The sequence below is a fragment of the Lingula anatina genome, chromosome 6 (assembly GCF_051362555.1).
Source record: "Lingula anatina isolate TDL-2025a chromosome 6, LinAna3.0, whole genome shotgun sequence".
Lineage (NCBI taxonomy): Eukaryota > Metazoa > Brachiopoda > Lingulata > Lingulida > Lingulidae > Lingula > Lingula anatina.
Genome location: NC_141772.1, coordinates 6,901,311 through 6,917,243, shown reverse-complemented (window position 1 = coordinate 6,917,243; position 15,933 = coordinate 6,901,311). Strand labels below are relative to the sequence as shown.

General features: G+C 38.9%; 1 protein-coding gene across 1 annotated transcript; it reads left to right on the top strand.

Moving 5' to 3' along the window:
• The first annotated feature begins 248 nt into the window (after positions 1-248).
• LOC106171828 (scavenger receptor cysteine-rich type 1 protein M130) lies at positions 249-15,930 on the top strand. Its single transcript, XM_013552303.2, has 19 exons — positions 249-351; positions 2,278-2,622; positions 2,997-3,134; positions 3,543-3,725; positions 3,941-4,249; positions 4,597-4,938; positions 5,119-5,445; positions 5,870-6,193; positions 6,833-6,965; positions 7,459-7,643; positions 8,154-8,305; positions 8,493-8,706; positions 9,461-9,706; positions 10,145-10,363; positions 11,855-12,008; positions 12,567-12,687; positions 12,936-13,073; positions 13,491-13,734; positions 14,480-15,930. Exons 1-19 carry the CDS (start codon positions 276-278, stop codon positions 14,755-14,757), a joined length of 4,128 nt encoding a protein of 1,375 aa, XP_013407757.2. The 5' UTR covers positions 249-275; the 3' UTR covers positions 14,758-15,930.
• The last annotated feature ends 3 nt before the right edge of the window (positions 15,931-15,933 follow it).

Here is a 15,933-nt window from a genome sequence, read left to right as displayed (position 1 = left end):
TTGATCTATATGGCTGTCCGGCGAGAGCAGACCCATTTTTTTTACATAACAATGGGCGCAATCAAACGGAGTACTGCCTCCAGTTATTATGCAAACAATTTTCGCCAACGTCTTGCTTTGTACTCTATGACTAGCACATCCTTGCATTAATTACACCAAAACAAGGAATTATATATGATAATATATACAATATTACTGGTATATATATATACTGTATAATCCCTTGGTCAAAACCACATCCTGTAATACGCCTTATCTTCTAGTTTCAGAACAAAATGAAAAGCACCGACTCAGAATGGTGTGCAGTCCTAGTTGTTTGTATAGTAGCATTTCTTTCACAGGATGTTCACGGTATGTACCAATATTAAAGACTTTTAGTCACGAAATAATTCTTGCATTGCATTCCAAATTAACCCTTCGACTAGACTACCCTGCGGTGAAACACTTTGCGGCAAGCTCTACCGAAATCGATTTGCTAATGAGCAGATTTATGTTTTGTACAATTCCTGATTGCGTAACCATGACTTTTGTACAGAACTACCTTGTAGGGCATGTATTTATTTAATTCACATATGAAAGTAACAGTTTTATGTTTTGATTATATAAATTACAACGTCTGATTTATTTTTTGGTCTACTTAAAATATCGCGCCTGTTTTATAAATAGAAAGGTACGACTAATTTCATAACTGGCAGTTACTTTTCTTTTGTACTATGGATTTATTTCGGGCCAAAGTAGAGTAAAATTTTCGTCTTGGAGTTCAGTGCAATTTTTGGAATAAAGGTCGTAAGTGAAACCAGTGTTACAGGAATGGTTGTCCGCTAAGAACAGTAGTGCGTTCCCCATTACTTTGTACAGGTGACATTCGTCCCATATACTAACCCTAATATTTCGACCAACCCTAACCTGTACTAATATGGGACTTCGGGACTTCCATTCCTAGGGCTACCATTCCTGTCACACTGGCAGGGATTACGAGGCAATCAGACTTCCTGTTATGAGTCTAAATACAGACTTTGTTAAAACAGTACTGAATGCAGCTTGAGCTCTATGGAATGGCATGCCCACAAAAAGCATTTGTCTCATTTATTTATTTTAGCAAACGAATATTTTGGACTTGAAGTCGATTTTCGATCGAAATTTCTTAGTAAAATTCATCGGTCAGTGCAATGGCTAGACCAGCTGGTTAGCTGAAAGAATATTAAGGTTCAGATGTTAAATTGTCATAAAACAACGGAATTATAGAAATTGAATGGTTTCCAGTAACATGTATAGAATGGCATAAGTAAAAAATGTCCCAGATGGGGCCCTAAAATGGATAGTTTAGAGTGTAAATCATTAATTGTGCTTTGTAACGGAAGTTCAGGCAACATCAATTACCTTTTATTATTTTTTTTCAATGGAAATAACTACTCAAAATGTTTTTGATGAATGTGTACATCTGTGAGTGCGTGTCATCACCGCAATTTTACAGGGGACAAAAGACTTACTTGACTCTCAGTCAATATATGTATCATAAATATTATTGTTACCTGAAGTCTCGTCAGATGCAACGTTCAAAGTATCTATATCTTATAACTAAAAGAGAAACAAGTCATATTTTTCTGTTGACTTATAATTTTGAAGCTCATTTCATATTTCATCTGAAAAGATAAGTAGACTACGCAAAGAACTTCATCAGCTGTGTAATTTACTGTACAAACTTTATTGAAAAAGAGAAGTAAGTTTGTACAGCAATATCTGCCCCTTTTGTGTATGTAGACACCATTGTAATAGTATATGCCTTTCTTCCGGCTATGACCATTTTTAAAGTTGATGGTCATTGATTTGTGTGAACTTGCTGAAATCTGTAGGCCAAGGAAACTCACCAAGTTAAAATATCGCGCTGCTCACATTGACACATTTTTTCAAAAGTAAACTTGATTTTTTTAATTTTTAATTTTATTAATTTTTATGCTGTGTATTGTTTTCTGCATTACTAGCCAGGTTGGTCTGGATACGCCTGTGCAACAAAATTTGAGCCTGAAAATTGGTCTAATCCTAATAAGCCAAAGAAATTGGTCTACTTCAGTTCAAGATTTATTCACAGAAGTCTGCAGTAATGATTGGCATTTGCCGTGTCTCTTTTATAATTTTAAACAAGCAATGTTTTCTTTAATAGGACTGATCACGTTTGTCGAAGTATAGTCTTCTGCGCCAAGAAAATTAATAAATTCTTTTTCCTTTTTTATTTTCTTTTGTTTTTTTTTTCATTTGATATATTTTACCCTCTTTTAGGCATCCAAACACAGCTGAGTGGGTCGTGGTTTGGAAGAGTGGAAGTCTTGCGTCAGGATACCAACCAGTGGGGGACAATATGCAGAAATGATTTCACAGATTCTGAAGCAGCAGCCGTCTGCAAGTCGCTGAATTACGCTACAGGGAAATCCGTGAACACGTGGCTTCACCAAGCATCTCGACCAATCCACTTTGACCAGGTGTCATGTGGGAATGGGTCACATGACAACATCGGGACATGCTTGTATGGAGGTGTTCCATTGGACAATTTAAATATCACCGAATGGGGAGATTTTTCGTCATTGAATTGTGAGGATGCAGTTGTTTTTTGCTGGAATGTCTCAGGTAGTTTTTGTTTTAACGACCCTTACTTCTTGTTTTTTTTTCTAAAGAACTTACAGTCAGCTTAATTTGTGAAAAAGTTTAAAGTAAATCATTGAAATGTGGAATTGTGCAATGAGCTTCATAACATAAGGAAAAAAGTTGTCCTGAAATATGCAAAAAAGCAAAGATGGTGTTTCTCTACGTGAAAATTGGCGCAGAGTGTAATTTAAATGCTGTCAAAAGCATCCCATCTTTTGAAGAACCTAACATCAAGCAATAGTTTTTAAACCACCGTACGTGTATTCGGATATATTACCATGCAGTCAGTTGGTATCACTGTTGTATGAGTAGTTTTTACCAGTAGGTAATTATGAATTATTCAAATGTGTTCCCAGAACCGGAATTTCGTCTAGTTCCTGGGCCAAATTATGGCCGCGTGGAGATGGCCATTGATGGAAATTGGGGCACTATTTGTTCCAGACATTGGCACTGGCAGGACGCAAGAGTTCTGTGCAAGGAACTGGGATTTATAGGTAATGAAGGACAAAAACAATGGCATATATTGTAAATGGGTTTTGACCCTGGATTTTGTTCCAATTGAATAACTGTTGTCTTAAGAACAGTTAATTTAACTCTGTAAATCAAACTTTTTTCTTTCCATTTCTCGACCTTGTGATATTTACCGCGCAGGCAATAAATATTCTCTAAAAATCTGTTGTCCGCGGTAGAAATGCATCCTGGTATGACAATGAAAGTTTTGGAGTTCCATTTAATTGATGATAATGTAAAGAACAGACACTTCCTGTTGACTAAAGTGACAGGTGATGCCCATGTTTACACCCAGGTTGCGGATACTTGTTTTAGAGACATGCCAGCACTTTTACTAGTCACAATGAGCATCTTTGTATTGTCGTGTTTTCACGTACCTTTTATATTATTAGATGGGATGCCAATTTCGAGTAGTTCAATCTATGGTCAAGGTTCAGGAAACTCCTATTTCGGCTACCCACAATGCTCGGGCTCAGAAGACTCGATTTTGAATTGCCGTTATTATGGTCCGACTGAGAATTTGTGTGGTCACCACGAAGACGTCGCCGTGTTTTGTTCGGAGAGTGTAAACAACAGTAGGTAGCCTGCAAACTTCGCTATTTTCTTTCAAAAACCTTTTGTATTTACTGGAAGAATACAAAAGAAGAAGTTTCACTATTCACCAAGAAATACATACTGGCAAATCTACAGATAATATGGAACTATTTGGAACTTTGATGCATTTCAGCTTTTACGTTTTCCTTTTCGTCACAAGCTGTCAAATATTCTGGTTATTTATTGCATACTGCAGGTATAGTTTACAGAGAAAATTGGGGGAGAGTGGAATTTTGGAAGGAAGGAAGTTGGAACAACCGACGACCAGTTTGCGATGGGAACTTTACTGACATCGAGGCCACAGTGGTATGTCGAGAGCGAGGCTTCAACGCGGGACATGCCGTTTGTTGTGGGTCAAGCGATCCCTGGGGTCACTCTGACTCAAAAACAGATTGGTTGTGCACGGGGAACGAAGCTCGACTCTTGGATTGCCCTCACACCGACGCTTCATGCTCATCTGGCCACTCTGCAAGTGTTGTGTGCTACAACAGTTCTATACCACAAGGTACTAAGGACTGCCGCTGCTGTAAATTCATCTGTCATATTTTGATCATATAATTGCAGAGCAGGGGAATCTTCTAAGTGCTGCATATGCATGTACCTGGATTAACAAACCGAACTGAAAAACAGTTAAAAGAAGCTTATCATTAAAATATTATTGGGATATTCCAATTGGAAACGCAAAAACTATATGTTCAAAGTATAAATGAATAGTCTTTTACCAACCATTATCAGCAAAAAAAAGGGGTCATTGCTTAAATTTTTAACGTCCAGATCTATGAAATAGGAATTGTGGCTAACAATCAGTGATTATTGTGTAATATAAGTCTACACTAATTTACAATTCTTCAGATGAAGTGTATACGCTGAACCATGGCAGTTACGGTTACGTGCGCATGACCTACAAAGGCGTTGAAGGACTTGTCTGCGATACCAACTGGACGCGGGAGGACGCCTTGGTCGCGTGTCGCAGTTTAGGTTACGACGGCGCCCTAAACTTTCCCGCTGGTTTCTACGGCCGTGATTCCAGCCACAAGATCTTTTGGCTGAAGGACCCCGTGTGCGCTGGCAGTGAGGATACCTTGTTGGAGTGTCCCTCCGCTGGAGTGGGCGGTGGGTTCTATCCGGAATGCCATTGGAATGACGGCTCGGTCGGTGTCTTCTGTTACCAGTCCAATAACGTGGGACAGTTCGGTAGGTTGGGCAGTATGAACACGCGTTTAGATCCTGTAACATGCTCACGTTCACGAAAAAAAAAACATTCATCCATTCTGCGATGATAGGTTAAGAAATTGTCACCTTTTTCCGCAACTCCTGTCTTGGTGTCTCTAGTCATTTACCAGTAAATCACCTAAAGCTGTTTACTTCTTTCAGATGTAAGGCTCAGCGACTTTGCCCACACTGCATCATACGGGAGACTGGAAGTCATGCAGTTCGGGGACTGGGGGGCCGTCAGTGTCCCAAGGCCATCTCCGCAGCTGGTGAAAGTAGCGTGTCGGGAGCTCGGCTATGACGTCGGGATTGGCATCCACGGTAATCCGTACAGCAGAAGCACCCGGCCCGTCTGGTACCATAACGTTACCTGCACTGGCGACGAGCTGTCCCTCCAAAACTGTACCAGAGAACCGCCGGGAAAAGAAAATGAATGGTCCAACGATGACGACATCTTTCTTTACTGCTGGAACAGCGACTCGGTGCCAGGTAAGACAGCTTGGGATATTGATGATGACTTCTTCGAATAAGACACTTTGGTCATCACAGGAGTTAAGGCCGAAACGTAGTATAACTTGTTTCAAGTAAGATCCAGTTTCAGATTCAATTTTTCATTATTTTATATAAAAAAAAAATTGGGTGAATCATAACATTCAATTTGAGTGAAAGTGTAGTTTTTAATCATTGTCTAATCAATATTTCTGAATAGCTGCTCTTCTTAAGCTACAGATATGATTTTAGTACATCCAAGTATCAAAGCACTATTTAATCACTATCTGAAGTTAACTTGAACGTGAATGGAAAGCGCACACAACTTGTGTGAACGAAGAAGGCGTTCCTCTATTTAAATGCTTAATTTTTCTATTTCAATAAAACCTGTTGATACGGTTACGATTTCGATTGCGATTTTCAGTGCCGAGTTTTCGACTTCACAGCTCCTACTACGGCCGTGTCGAGGTCACCTATGGGCGGTATGCCGGGGTCATATGCAAGCAAGGCTGGGACGATGTCGACGCCGACGTTTTGTGCCGAAACTTTGGCTATAAGCGAGGAATGAGCGATCCCGAATTAACATATTCAGCAAACTACCCTGTGTACTACGTCAATGTCTCCTGCAACGGATCCGAATCCAGCGTTAAGGACTGTGATAAGGTATTTGGAAATATTCGCCCCGAACCTGGATACTGCGATGTAACTTCTTCAACTCCTGCTGCGGCATTTTGCTTCCAGAAATCAGGTACGTTTTGAAAGTAATACTCAACGTGTGGGTTAGTTTAGACAGGAAATACATGTAGTCACCTGGCGTAGCCTTTTATCGGTCTAAGATAGTCCTAGTGTAAGCACATCTGAAAATATATAACTCTATTTTTTATTCGCTTTCTTGTTACAGTTTATTATTTAGACTTAACTAAATAATTCATTGTTTGACCCATCATTTGCTTGAACTTATTAAAGAAATAAGATGTAACAAAAAGTAGCGATTTATCATTTCCCAGTGAATAATATCCAAGTTAACTGCTATCACTTCAAAACATAATTCGTTTTTCATAACTTATCATATCGTTTGAGGCGTCATTACAGCATGTTTGAAAGAATAATTACAAGGTTTGATAAACCAAAACATCTTATGAACTGTGTCTTAATTAAAGGGGAACTTTGATGTCTTATGGGAATTACTTTCCTGAGACCTGAGATCAATACTTTGGATGGACGACAGCAAAAATCTGATGATTATAATTATTAATTTTATCATTAAGGAAGCAGATGGGATAGAAGACATGTATTGAAACAGACAATTTTAACGCAAATTAGTTTTTTTTTAAACAAATACAAGGTATAGAAAACTATTCTAAAGTCTACTGTTTTAATCTTTTAGATTATGGCGGGATAGAGTTTCGACTGGCCCACGGCCATTTATATGAAGGCCGAGTTGAAATGTCCATTGACGAGATATGGGGAACTGTATGTAAAGTCCAAATGACCACGGAGCATGCTGGTATTATTTGCAGGTAAACTGGATTAATTTCAACTTTTCTTAATTGTGACGATTAGCAGGTGCGTGTACCGGTGTGACAGAAATGGTAGTCATAGGAATGAAAGTCCGGGATCCCATATGATTGGTACAGGTAGGGGTAAGTTGGCGTATTGGGGATAGATTATGGGACGAGTGTCACCTGTACAAAGTAATGGGGAATGGACTACGGTTCCTAGCGGACTTCTATTCTTGCCATACTACTGATAGCTGCTCTAAGTAATCAAACTTGAGTGAGTGCACGCGCACGCGAAGAAAACGGTACGTAAATTACTTTGGACTTTTTGGTTGCATTAAATCATACGATCCACATTGCCAAAATGAAAAAATTGGTAATTGTAAAAGTACCTCGCAATAAAGCTACTTGCTTTGGCATATAAACATACACGGGCTGGTGTAGTCCTACCTAAAAAGTACATCACTATATATACTTGTTCCGTCGTACAAAAGTACACTTATTATCACCACAGGCAGCTTGGGTTTGATGACGGAAAACTTGCTACCGTCTCGTCAGGCTCGGGGAACGTGTGGCTGCGGTTACGAGATTCCTGCTCCCTGGCTCACATCCAAGACTGCCCGAGATACGGCTTTGGAATGACGCATTGTGGACACGGTCACGACATTGGGATATACTGCTATGACATAACGAATGCATGTAAGGCTGCTTTTCACTAATTTCTTACCTGAAAATGGTGGCTGTATATTTTGCATCTTTGGTCGATAAAAGCATGCTACGTAATTCAGACAAAAGTGTGTTCGACTCCTCTATATATATGTAAGAGAAGGAGAAACAAAGCTGACTTTTTAAAAAAAATTAGCAGTTTTTCTTTTATCACCAAAATACTCCAAAGCCAAAACTGTTAAGAAATATACAATCTATATACACGTTTTTTGAGCCTTTATTTTCTATTTTTATCGGCATTTTGTCAACAGTTTAAGATGTGGTATACTTTGATGACTTTTTAGAGAAATATTTTTAAATTTCCAGGAAAATCAAATTTTCTGTGTGAAAGTATAACGCTGACTTTGAGACACGACAATTAAACGGATTAGATGTGGCGTTTGGGCATGTAGAAACAGCGTTATTTCGTTGGAATCTGGCAAGGCTATTACAAGAATAACAGCTTTTTAAAATTTTTATTATCACCCATTATTCGCGTTTTAGCCTGTGAGGCTCCAGCGGCTCTGACTGGCCACTTTGGTCACTTGCGTTCCTTTGGTCACCCGACCACCCAGTATGGACCCAACCTGAACTGTACCTGGTGGATCACCGTCCCTGAGGGCTTTGCCGTCAGACTGACATTTACTGATTTCAGTGTAAGGGTTAATTAATTACGTTGATTAATTATATACGGTATCGATTAAAATTTAAGGCTAAATGAGCAAATTTTTGTCGAGGAATTGGTGTTGGAAATGATCAATCGGTTAAATCATCCATTAATTTATTTACTAATTGCTCAAAATATGTAATGAGGTAAAGTTTCAGAAGAATATTATCTTCCAGCTTGAAGATTCTGTGGATTGTGAAAACGACTACGTGGAAGTTAGAGACATAGGGATGGGCTCATTTGAGAACTGGACCTCTGCTGCTGTCATAGGACGGTATTGCGGTGCCACAAACCCTGGCACTCTAACTTCTACAACTAACCGTCTTGTTGTCCACTTCCGGAGTAACGAAGCGACTTCTAGCGGTGGAATGGCTGCGTATTTCAGCAGTGGTAAGACATCTGTCTCTCTTGTAAGCCGTTAGCGAAACATTCCTATTCTTATTCAGTGAAACATAATACAGATAATTAAACCCAACCCAATAGTCTTTTATCTAAACTATCTGTTATGAGCGGAAATAATGTCTCTTGGTGAACGCAAGCAGATACCAATATAAGATATGAAATGATGTACTAGTGTAAATTTTACAAGTCTGTTATGTCCAGATATGTGACAGTTCTCGTGAAAGTTTACTCAGCAAACAAAAGAATATAAAGACAGAAATGATGTGCATCAATGCATGCCCATTATTGCCCATGCATACAGGCGCAAATCGATAACGCTTGACAGTAGAATTTACGTTTTTGTACTGTCTCTTAGTTCCTCCTTAAAAAAATGAAATAATTGTTTTGACGAAAATTCGAAAATAGTGATCCAGTATTTCCTTTTTCACGTGGTGACCCTTTGTATTCGCGTTAGTAACTACAAAAATCTACAAAAATCTTAGGTGATTGACTGGCATGGGCACCTTCGGGAGGATAGCCTTCACACTTAACGATTCACTGCTGCATTATAATGCATCTCTTTTTCCTCATGAATATTTAATCATTATGTTTTTCCTCATGAATATTTCATCATTCATGTGTGTCAAGGTAAAACGATTTTTTGGAGTTAGACATCTTTTGTTATAACAGAGAGGTGAATTAAAACGAGGCCATTACCCATGTTTTACTAATTATTTTATTTGTTTGTTTGTTTGTTTTCCAGACTGCAGCGGTGCGACCGTCTGGAATAAAGTAAACAGCACATCCGATCTCAGTGGCACAGACTTTATGATCCGGTCCATCAATAACGCCAGTAATTGTCTCTTGGAGTGTGATCAGCATCAGTTCTGTTTCAAGGTGTACTACGATGCCACAAATGAAACATGTTATATGAAAATGGCCACGTTTTATGGCCGAAATATCAGCCTCAGTGGATTGGAGCTGGAGACGTATGAGAAAAAATGCATAAGTAGGTATAACTCTAATGCCTGTGAGTCAGTACGCATTACACAGTATCATACCCTGAACAAATTTTGAATGGTGATGCAATGCTTTTCAACCCCGCTGAGAATCGTCCCTATCACATCGCGTACTAGGCAAGAGCGGTGTCGCGTCTGATACTGTGAAATGCGTACTGATACACACCTTGAAAACGGGTAGTGTGGTCCGATTTACCGGTGAATTCAGGATCATTCGGTGCCGAGTCTGGGAGTTGGGTAGGCCTGAATATTACAGTGTCTGACAAGTTGTCTTTATTAGGGAATGAGGCTCCAGTATCTAAAATGCTACACTTCTGAGTTCTAACCAATGTATCTTTGAGTACACAACACATTTGTTTACTTGATTTGCTGAATTTGGATGTTTTTGTTTAGTTATTTGCGTAATACGTTATTAAATTACTTCGTAGATGGTCACCAATGGACAACGCAAGACAACAGAGCTATACGCAGCGAAGAGCTTGCGGTGGAATACACCAGCAATGTGGACAATTGCCTAGCCTCCTGCCGAATGAGGCCAACTTGTCTGGCAATCGATTACAACGCCAGCAGCAAGAAGTGTACACTTCACAGCGTCAATTCTGCTGATACCTCGTTGACGTTAGAGTCATCCACTGTGTACCATGAGAGTAGGTGCATTGTTTTCTGTGTGTATTAATGTTTATGTCACTCCATTGACCGTTTTTCTTGTTTTGTTTCACTTTGCTACTTCACGCCCTCGGACGCTTTTAAATTCGTGACCGACATCCATTTTGGTAATGTCTTTGTATGCGTGTTATGTTGCCTTCGGTTTTCGTTTTTGTTTCTGCCCATCAACTATCATGAGCAATAATGCATGTGGCAGTTTTCTAGATTACGCCATATAGATACATCTCATTCACGCGGAAAAAGTGTCTGGATAAAGTACACAAAATCAATGCACTTCTTGTGTCAAATATTGATATTCTTGTAAATAAGTATTTATTTAATGTTTTATGTGTTATGATTTATACACTAGGCTTATGCCATGAATTACGTGAAGTGGTCTCTTAATTTTCAGAAATGGCAGAATTTCAATTGTAGTTAATAGCAGTTTTGTAATCTATCTATACAATGCGTTTACGCAAGGCGTTTTGAAGTAGCGAGAATATATACTATGCCATTTAGCAATTAGTATTGTAATTACGATCAAATCTCTTTTAATGGAGTATTTCTGACCAGTATGGCGCCTGATAGGCCTACATCATAAATCTGTGGGCAGGTAAACATTTTCATATTTTCGATTGTACATTGATTAGGCTATTATAACATCTAGTGAGCTTGGTATTGATTTAATAAGGTCGGTTTTGGCAGTGAACCATAAATTCGTGTGCACACTGTGTTTGATGTCATTTTTGTCATTGATGCCAACAAAGCAATGTGCGCAATTCAGAGTTTCGATTTTAACACGGACTTGATGTTTTATCTTCGTGGGCTTTCAATATTTCCGGAAGTTTTCATCAGACTCACTTGGCAGTCAGGAAAGACTGAAGGCTTTCTAAAGCAGTTTATGATCGAGGGCAGAAATCGAAAAAGGCAAATTGCGGAACTGTCTGTTTTCTCTGAGGTACACAGAAACACGGCCAAATCTACGGCACTAAATGCTGTGTACACGTCCACGGGCTAGTGGTGTTTGAAATCGATATAAAGTGACAAAAGCTGTGCTTGTTTAGATCTAAAAAGCCTGGTTGAAAATGCTGTTGAAAACTATTCCTAAACATGCTATATAACCCTTAACTACTGTAAATAATCTTGTCATCCCCACCAGGCCTGGATTAATAATTGTGGACATTTTTCGTCTTTACATTTCATAAACATCGTATTTTGGTTACTAATTACTAATCTGAACGTTGTGCAATTTCATCGTTATTACTGCATCTTATTATCTATGCATTATAATATACCTTGTGCATAACACGTTTTCACTACTAAATTATACATTAAATCATTTCATTGCATATTTTGTTTAATGAATACATCACAGCACTTTCATCAACTTTTTCGATACGAATTTACGCTCGACTTTTAAAACGCCACAGGTGTATTTTTTTCATTGAAAAATAAATCCGATTAACTACGGCGTTCTCGGCGATTCCTTACAGCCACTGTTCCCAAGACGTGTGCAGAAGTGTTGGCCAATAACGGCACCAGTGGCTGGTATGGTTTGAAAGTAGCCACCGGTCAGCTAGTCTTTACTTACTGTGATGCCCTGAGGTTTGGCGGAGGATGGACCTTACTGATGGCGAAACGCGCAAGGTATTCAAAATTGTACAGTTTGTATCTATGAAATAGTGAATTTGTTATGTCAAAATACGACTTGTTTTGGGATTAGTTGACGCTCTGTAACTGTCAATACATTAGAAAAAATTATTTCCAACCTTAAAATTCCCCGTTCATCAAACTGTAAATAAATTGACAAAACAAGAGATAGACAAGTACTTTGTTGAACATCACAGCATTCCATTCTAACCACGTTGGTTTTAAATTCATATTCATAAATTTGAAATGGTTTTTAAATTCAAAAACCTATTGATTTTACTGAAAAAATTGAAAAGTAATTGTCCTTGCTGAATATTATATTTGCACTGAAGTTTGGAATTTTTATATCACGTCATTAAACCACCTAAGTTTACCGGTCTGACGGGTGAGACAAAGGCCTCTTCAGTGTGAGTGAGCTCCTAGTATCAAGCAAAATTTAAGTCGCCTTCAAAACCCGTTGGAACATGATGCAAAACAGGCATACCTAATTTGTATGGCACTTTTAAGAATGGTTATAAGATGGTAACTGTAAAAATGTTTTCAATGCACTTACAGGTCTTGCACTTCACCTGTGTCTGAGCTACCTGTGTCTCAGTACTCATTACTAGAGTCGGAATTTTCGATATTGCAAGAACTTCTGCGCTTTAAAGATAGGACGTTGGTTGATTATTATGAGGTGAGTGTATGTAGAGCATCTGCAAAATGGCATAATTTTGCACATTTGCTTATAATTACGGCAATTACAGTTATGATGAACTATTCTCCAAAACTTTTCTTACAATGATATGTATTAAGCCATAATTTATGTTTAACGTTACGAAGACATTTTTCCATGAAATCACATCAAAATTAAGAAAAATTAAGAAAATGTACTCGTAGTACATTTGTATAAAAACCGTCAACATCGAATACTCTTATTTAAAGTTACTGTTGGAAGATAGTGGGAGGCAGTGGAACAGCACGTGGATGGTGCCCAACACAATGTCAGATTACAATGACGTCACAGTGACATCATTTGAAGGAGTGACGTCAATGCTTGGCATGGCACGAGGGCATATACAGGTAATCAATGTGACTAACGTTACCTGGCGAAAGACTGTATTCATCAAGCGGGATTCTTATTCGCATTACGAGTCAAATTCAAAAACAAAATTAGATGGATCTAAAAGTTAAAGACTTAGCCATCAGATATTTTGCACCCAGCTAAACCGTTTCGTCGGTGAATAAGAGACTTTCACAAAAAAGAGAGTGTCCCAATTTTTACCCAGTCATGGGTCAATCTCACATACAAATTACAGTGGTTCACTTGTCCCCGTTCTGCCTTCCCCCACCAATTGCTTCTGAGGTGCTACTTTCTCCACAAATGGAGACAAAAACCGAGATTTTCATCCTTGTGCCTACATATGTCAAAGTAAAAATTAACCTTATTCTAGTTTCATATTTGTTTATTCTTGTGCCCCCTTCTCACTGTTCTTCCAGAGCCTTGCCCACATCAGCGCCATATCGAACATCAGTGGCCTGCCATATATTGGCGAGAACTGCAGCAGCCCGGTGACGGATGCCTCCAACACCATCTTTCTGTGGATGAGGACCCCCACCACCGCTAATAAGGATAAAAAATGCGTGATCAACGTTTGTGCAAATGGTGGCCATTGCCGGTATGAGAACGGAAACACCACCTGCACCTGTGCCAAAGGATTTTACGGGGAGAAATGTGAACATAGTGAGTGTTATCAAATACGTTCACATATAAGGTGTGCCTCTGCTGCAAGCACACTGGAAACATTTTTTGCAGTGACAAGAATGGTAGTTCTAGGAATGGAAGTCAGGGCTCCTGTATGATTATATATGATTATTACTATAGTACAGGAAAGGGTTAATATATGGGACGGAAAGTATAGGCTATTAGTACAGGAAAGGGTTGATATATGGGATGGAAAGTATATTAGTACAGAAAAGGGAGTATTGGGGTTAGTATGTGGGACGGATGTCACCTGTACAAAGTATAGTGGGAACGGACTTCGGTTCTTAGCAGACTTCCATTCCAGTTACAAAATTCGTCCAATAGTCAGCATAGGCCTATTTTGACTTCCTTTGACGTCAGGATATCGACATTCAAATAACAAAACAGCATGTATGTGTTTTGTTTTGCATCATTTTACTGAAACAGAGAGTAAACACCTTTGCCGATCAAACTCAAATATATTGTGGACATTTTTTACAGCAGTCAATATTTTTTTCATAAGTCATTCTTCTTTTTGAAATCTTTTGACGTCTGATTATCGAAGTTACTGTCAAAAGCGTAAAGCAACGGAACAAATTGAATGTTCTTATAAAATTTATTTTTCATTTAAAGTCCCAACGTTCTAAGAAATTAGATGTTTTTTGATCGATTTCAAGTACATGTACTTGATGTTGTTTTATTGATTATCATAAAGGTGGCATTTTTAAATAAATATATATTTCAGGTCTTCCAAGCGTCACTGCGCAGTTTAAAAAATTGCCGGATACCGCCGTTCGATTTGCAGATATCACCAAGACGAAAGTTTCGACACGTGTACTCGATTGCATGAGTTTCTGTGTTTTGCACGGATGTTCTGGTTTCTACTGGCAACCAAAAACTGAAGTGAAGCCCATGAATTGTGAACTGCTTTCAGAACAATTATTTGGAAGTTTGCTGTACTCTGAGGTTCATAGGGATGTATATGTACGACTCCAGGAAGGTGATATTGACTGGGAACAGTGAAACACATGTACAGGGTGTGTTCACATCCATCTATCGTTACTTGGCTCCCTTTAAAGTACATACTAACCACAGACTTGTAGATCATCTTTAGTCAGCAATAACATGTATTTTTTCTAAAAAATGTGAACCTTTGTACCTCCTTAATTGACCCAACCTGGTAAATGCCACTAAGTAGATCAAAATTGGAAACAGGGCGGATCTTTTCCGACCACAGGGGAAGTTGTTTTGAATCATTTGAACCCAGTGTAACGTGACAGAGAGTTCCCCCATGATAGAGAGTCCGCTTCCCATTCATTTGCACAGGTAAGCCTCGCCCTAGATTTTGACCCACTTAGGTCAGGCTAACCCTAACCATTATAACTAAATGGAGGCGGAGTTTCTGTTACACGGACCTTCAGTTTCGTTACACCTAGCCTCCAAACCCCCCTGTCTACCGTCCTGAGGCAGCTGTGGCAAGAATTTTTTTTTAAATCCCCATAGGTTCATCAATAAAGAAAACATTGTTGGATAATGAATAATTGAATTACGAATTATTGTAAAAATAGGAACCGACAGTGGGTAAAAAGCTACTTTAAAGGGGGTCAAAAAGGAGTGATATCGAATATGGCGCGAGGAAAAAGACATATCTAGCCGTGCGTATCGGGTATACATGTGTCTAACTGTATACAGTTTGTAGAGTTGTCATTATTTTCTAAACACACAGTGATGTAAACCCTATTTATTGTTCCATTTTCAACATTAAGTAAAAATTTGAGTACTTGGGGTTTTTTTCAGAATTCTTTACCCCGTTTTATCAGGCCCGTAGCCAGGGGGGGTCGGGGGTTCGAAAGAACCGCCCCTTTTGCTGGGAAAGGTCCACTCTGGGTAAAATTTGATCTAGGTACATGAAGTTTTTATGGGAAAAGGTCCACTTTTTCAGAAAAAGAACCCCCCTTTTGAAATTGCTGGCTACGGGCCTGTTTATACAGGGAGACTTAAAAAAACATTACCTACCGATGTTTTGCCCATAACCAAATGAAGATTAACTTGGGTCAAAAGTGATTATGGAGGACCACTGACAAGGGATGAAATAAAGAAATGATGAAAACACATTTCTAACACTGCAAACTAGGAAGCCAGATATCCTTCTAGAAGAAGTACAATCGTGTTCACAACTTGGTTAACTTTAGCGGTGAA

What these genes read in the sequence shown, in the direction of transcription:
- LOC106171828 (XM_013552303.2), top strand. Translation starts at nt 276, where the DNA reads ATGAAAAGCACCGACTCAGAATGGTGTGCAGTCCTAGTTGTTTGTATA. An exon ending in CATGCTGGTATTATTTGCAG is followed by an intron (nt 6,966 to 7,458) that starts GTAAACTGGATT and finishes TTATCACCACAG; the next exon opens with GCAGCTTGGGTTTGATGACG. An exon ending in CTGATGGCGAAACGCGCAAG is followed by an intron (nt 12,009 to 12,566) that starts GTATTCAAAATT and finishes ATGCACTTACAG; the next exon opens with GTCTTGCACTTCACCTGTGT.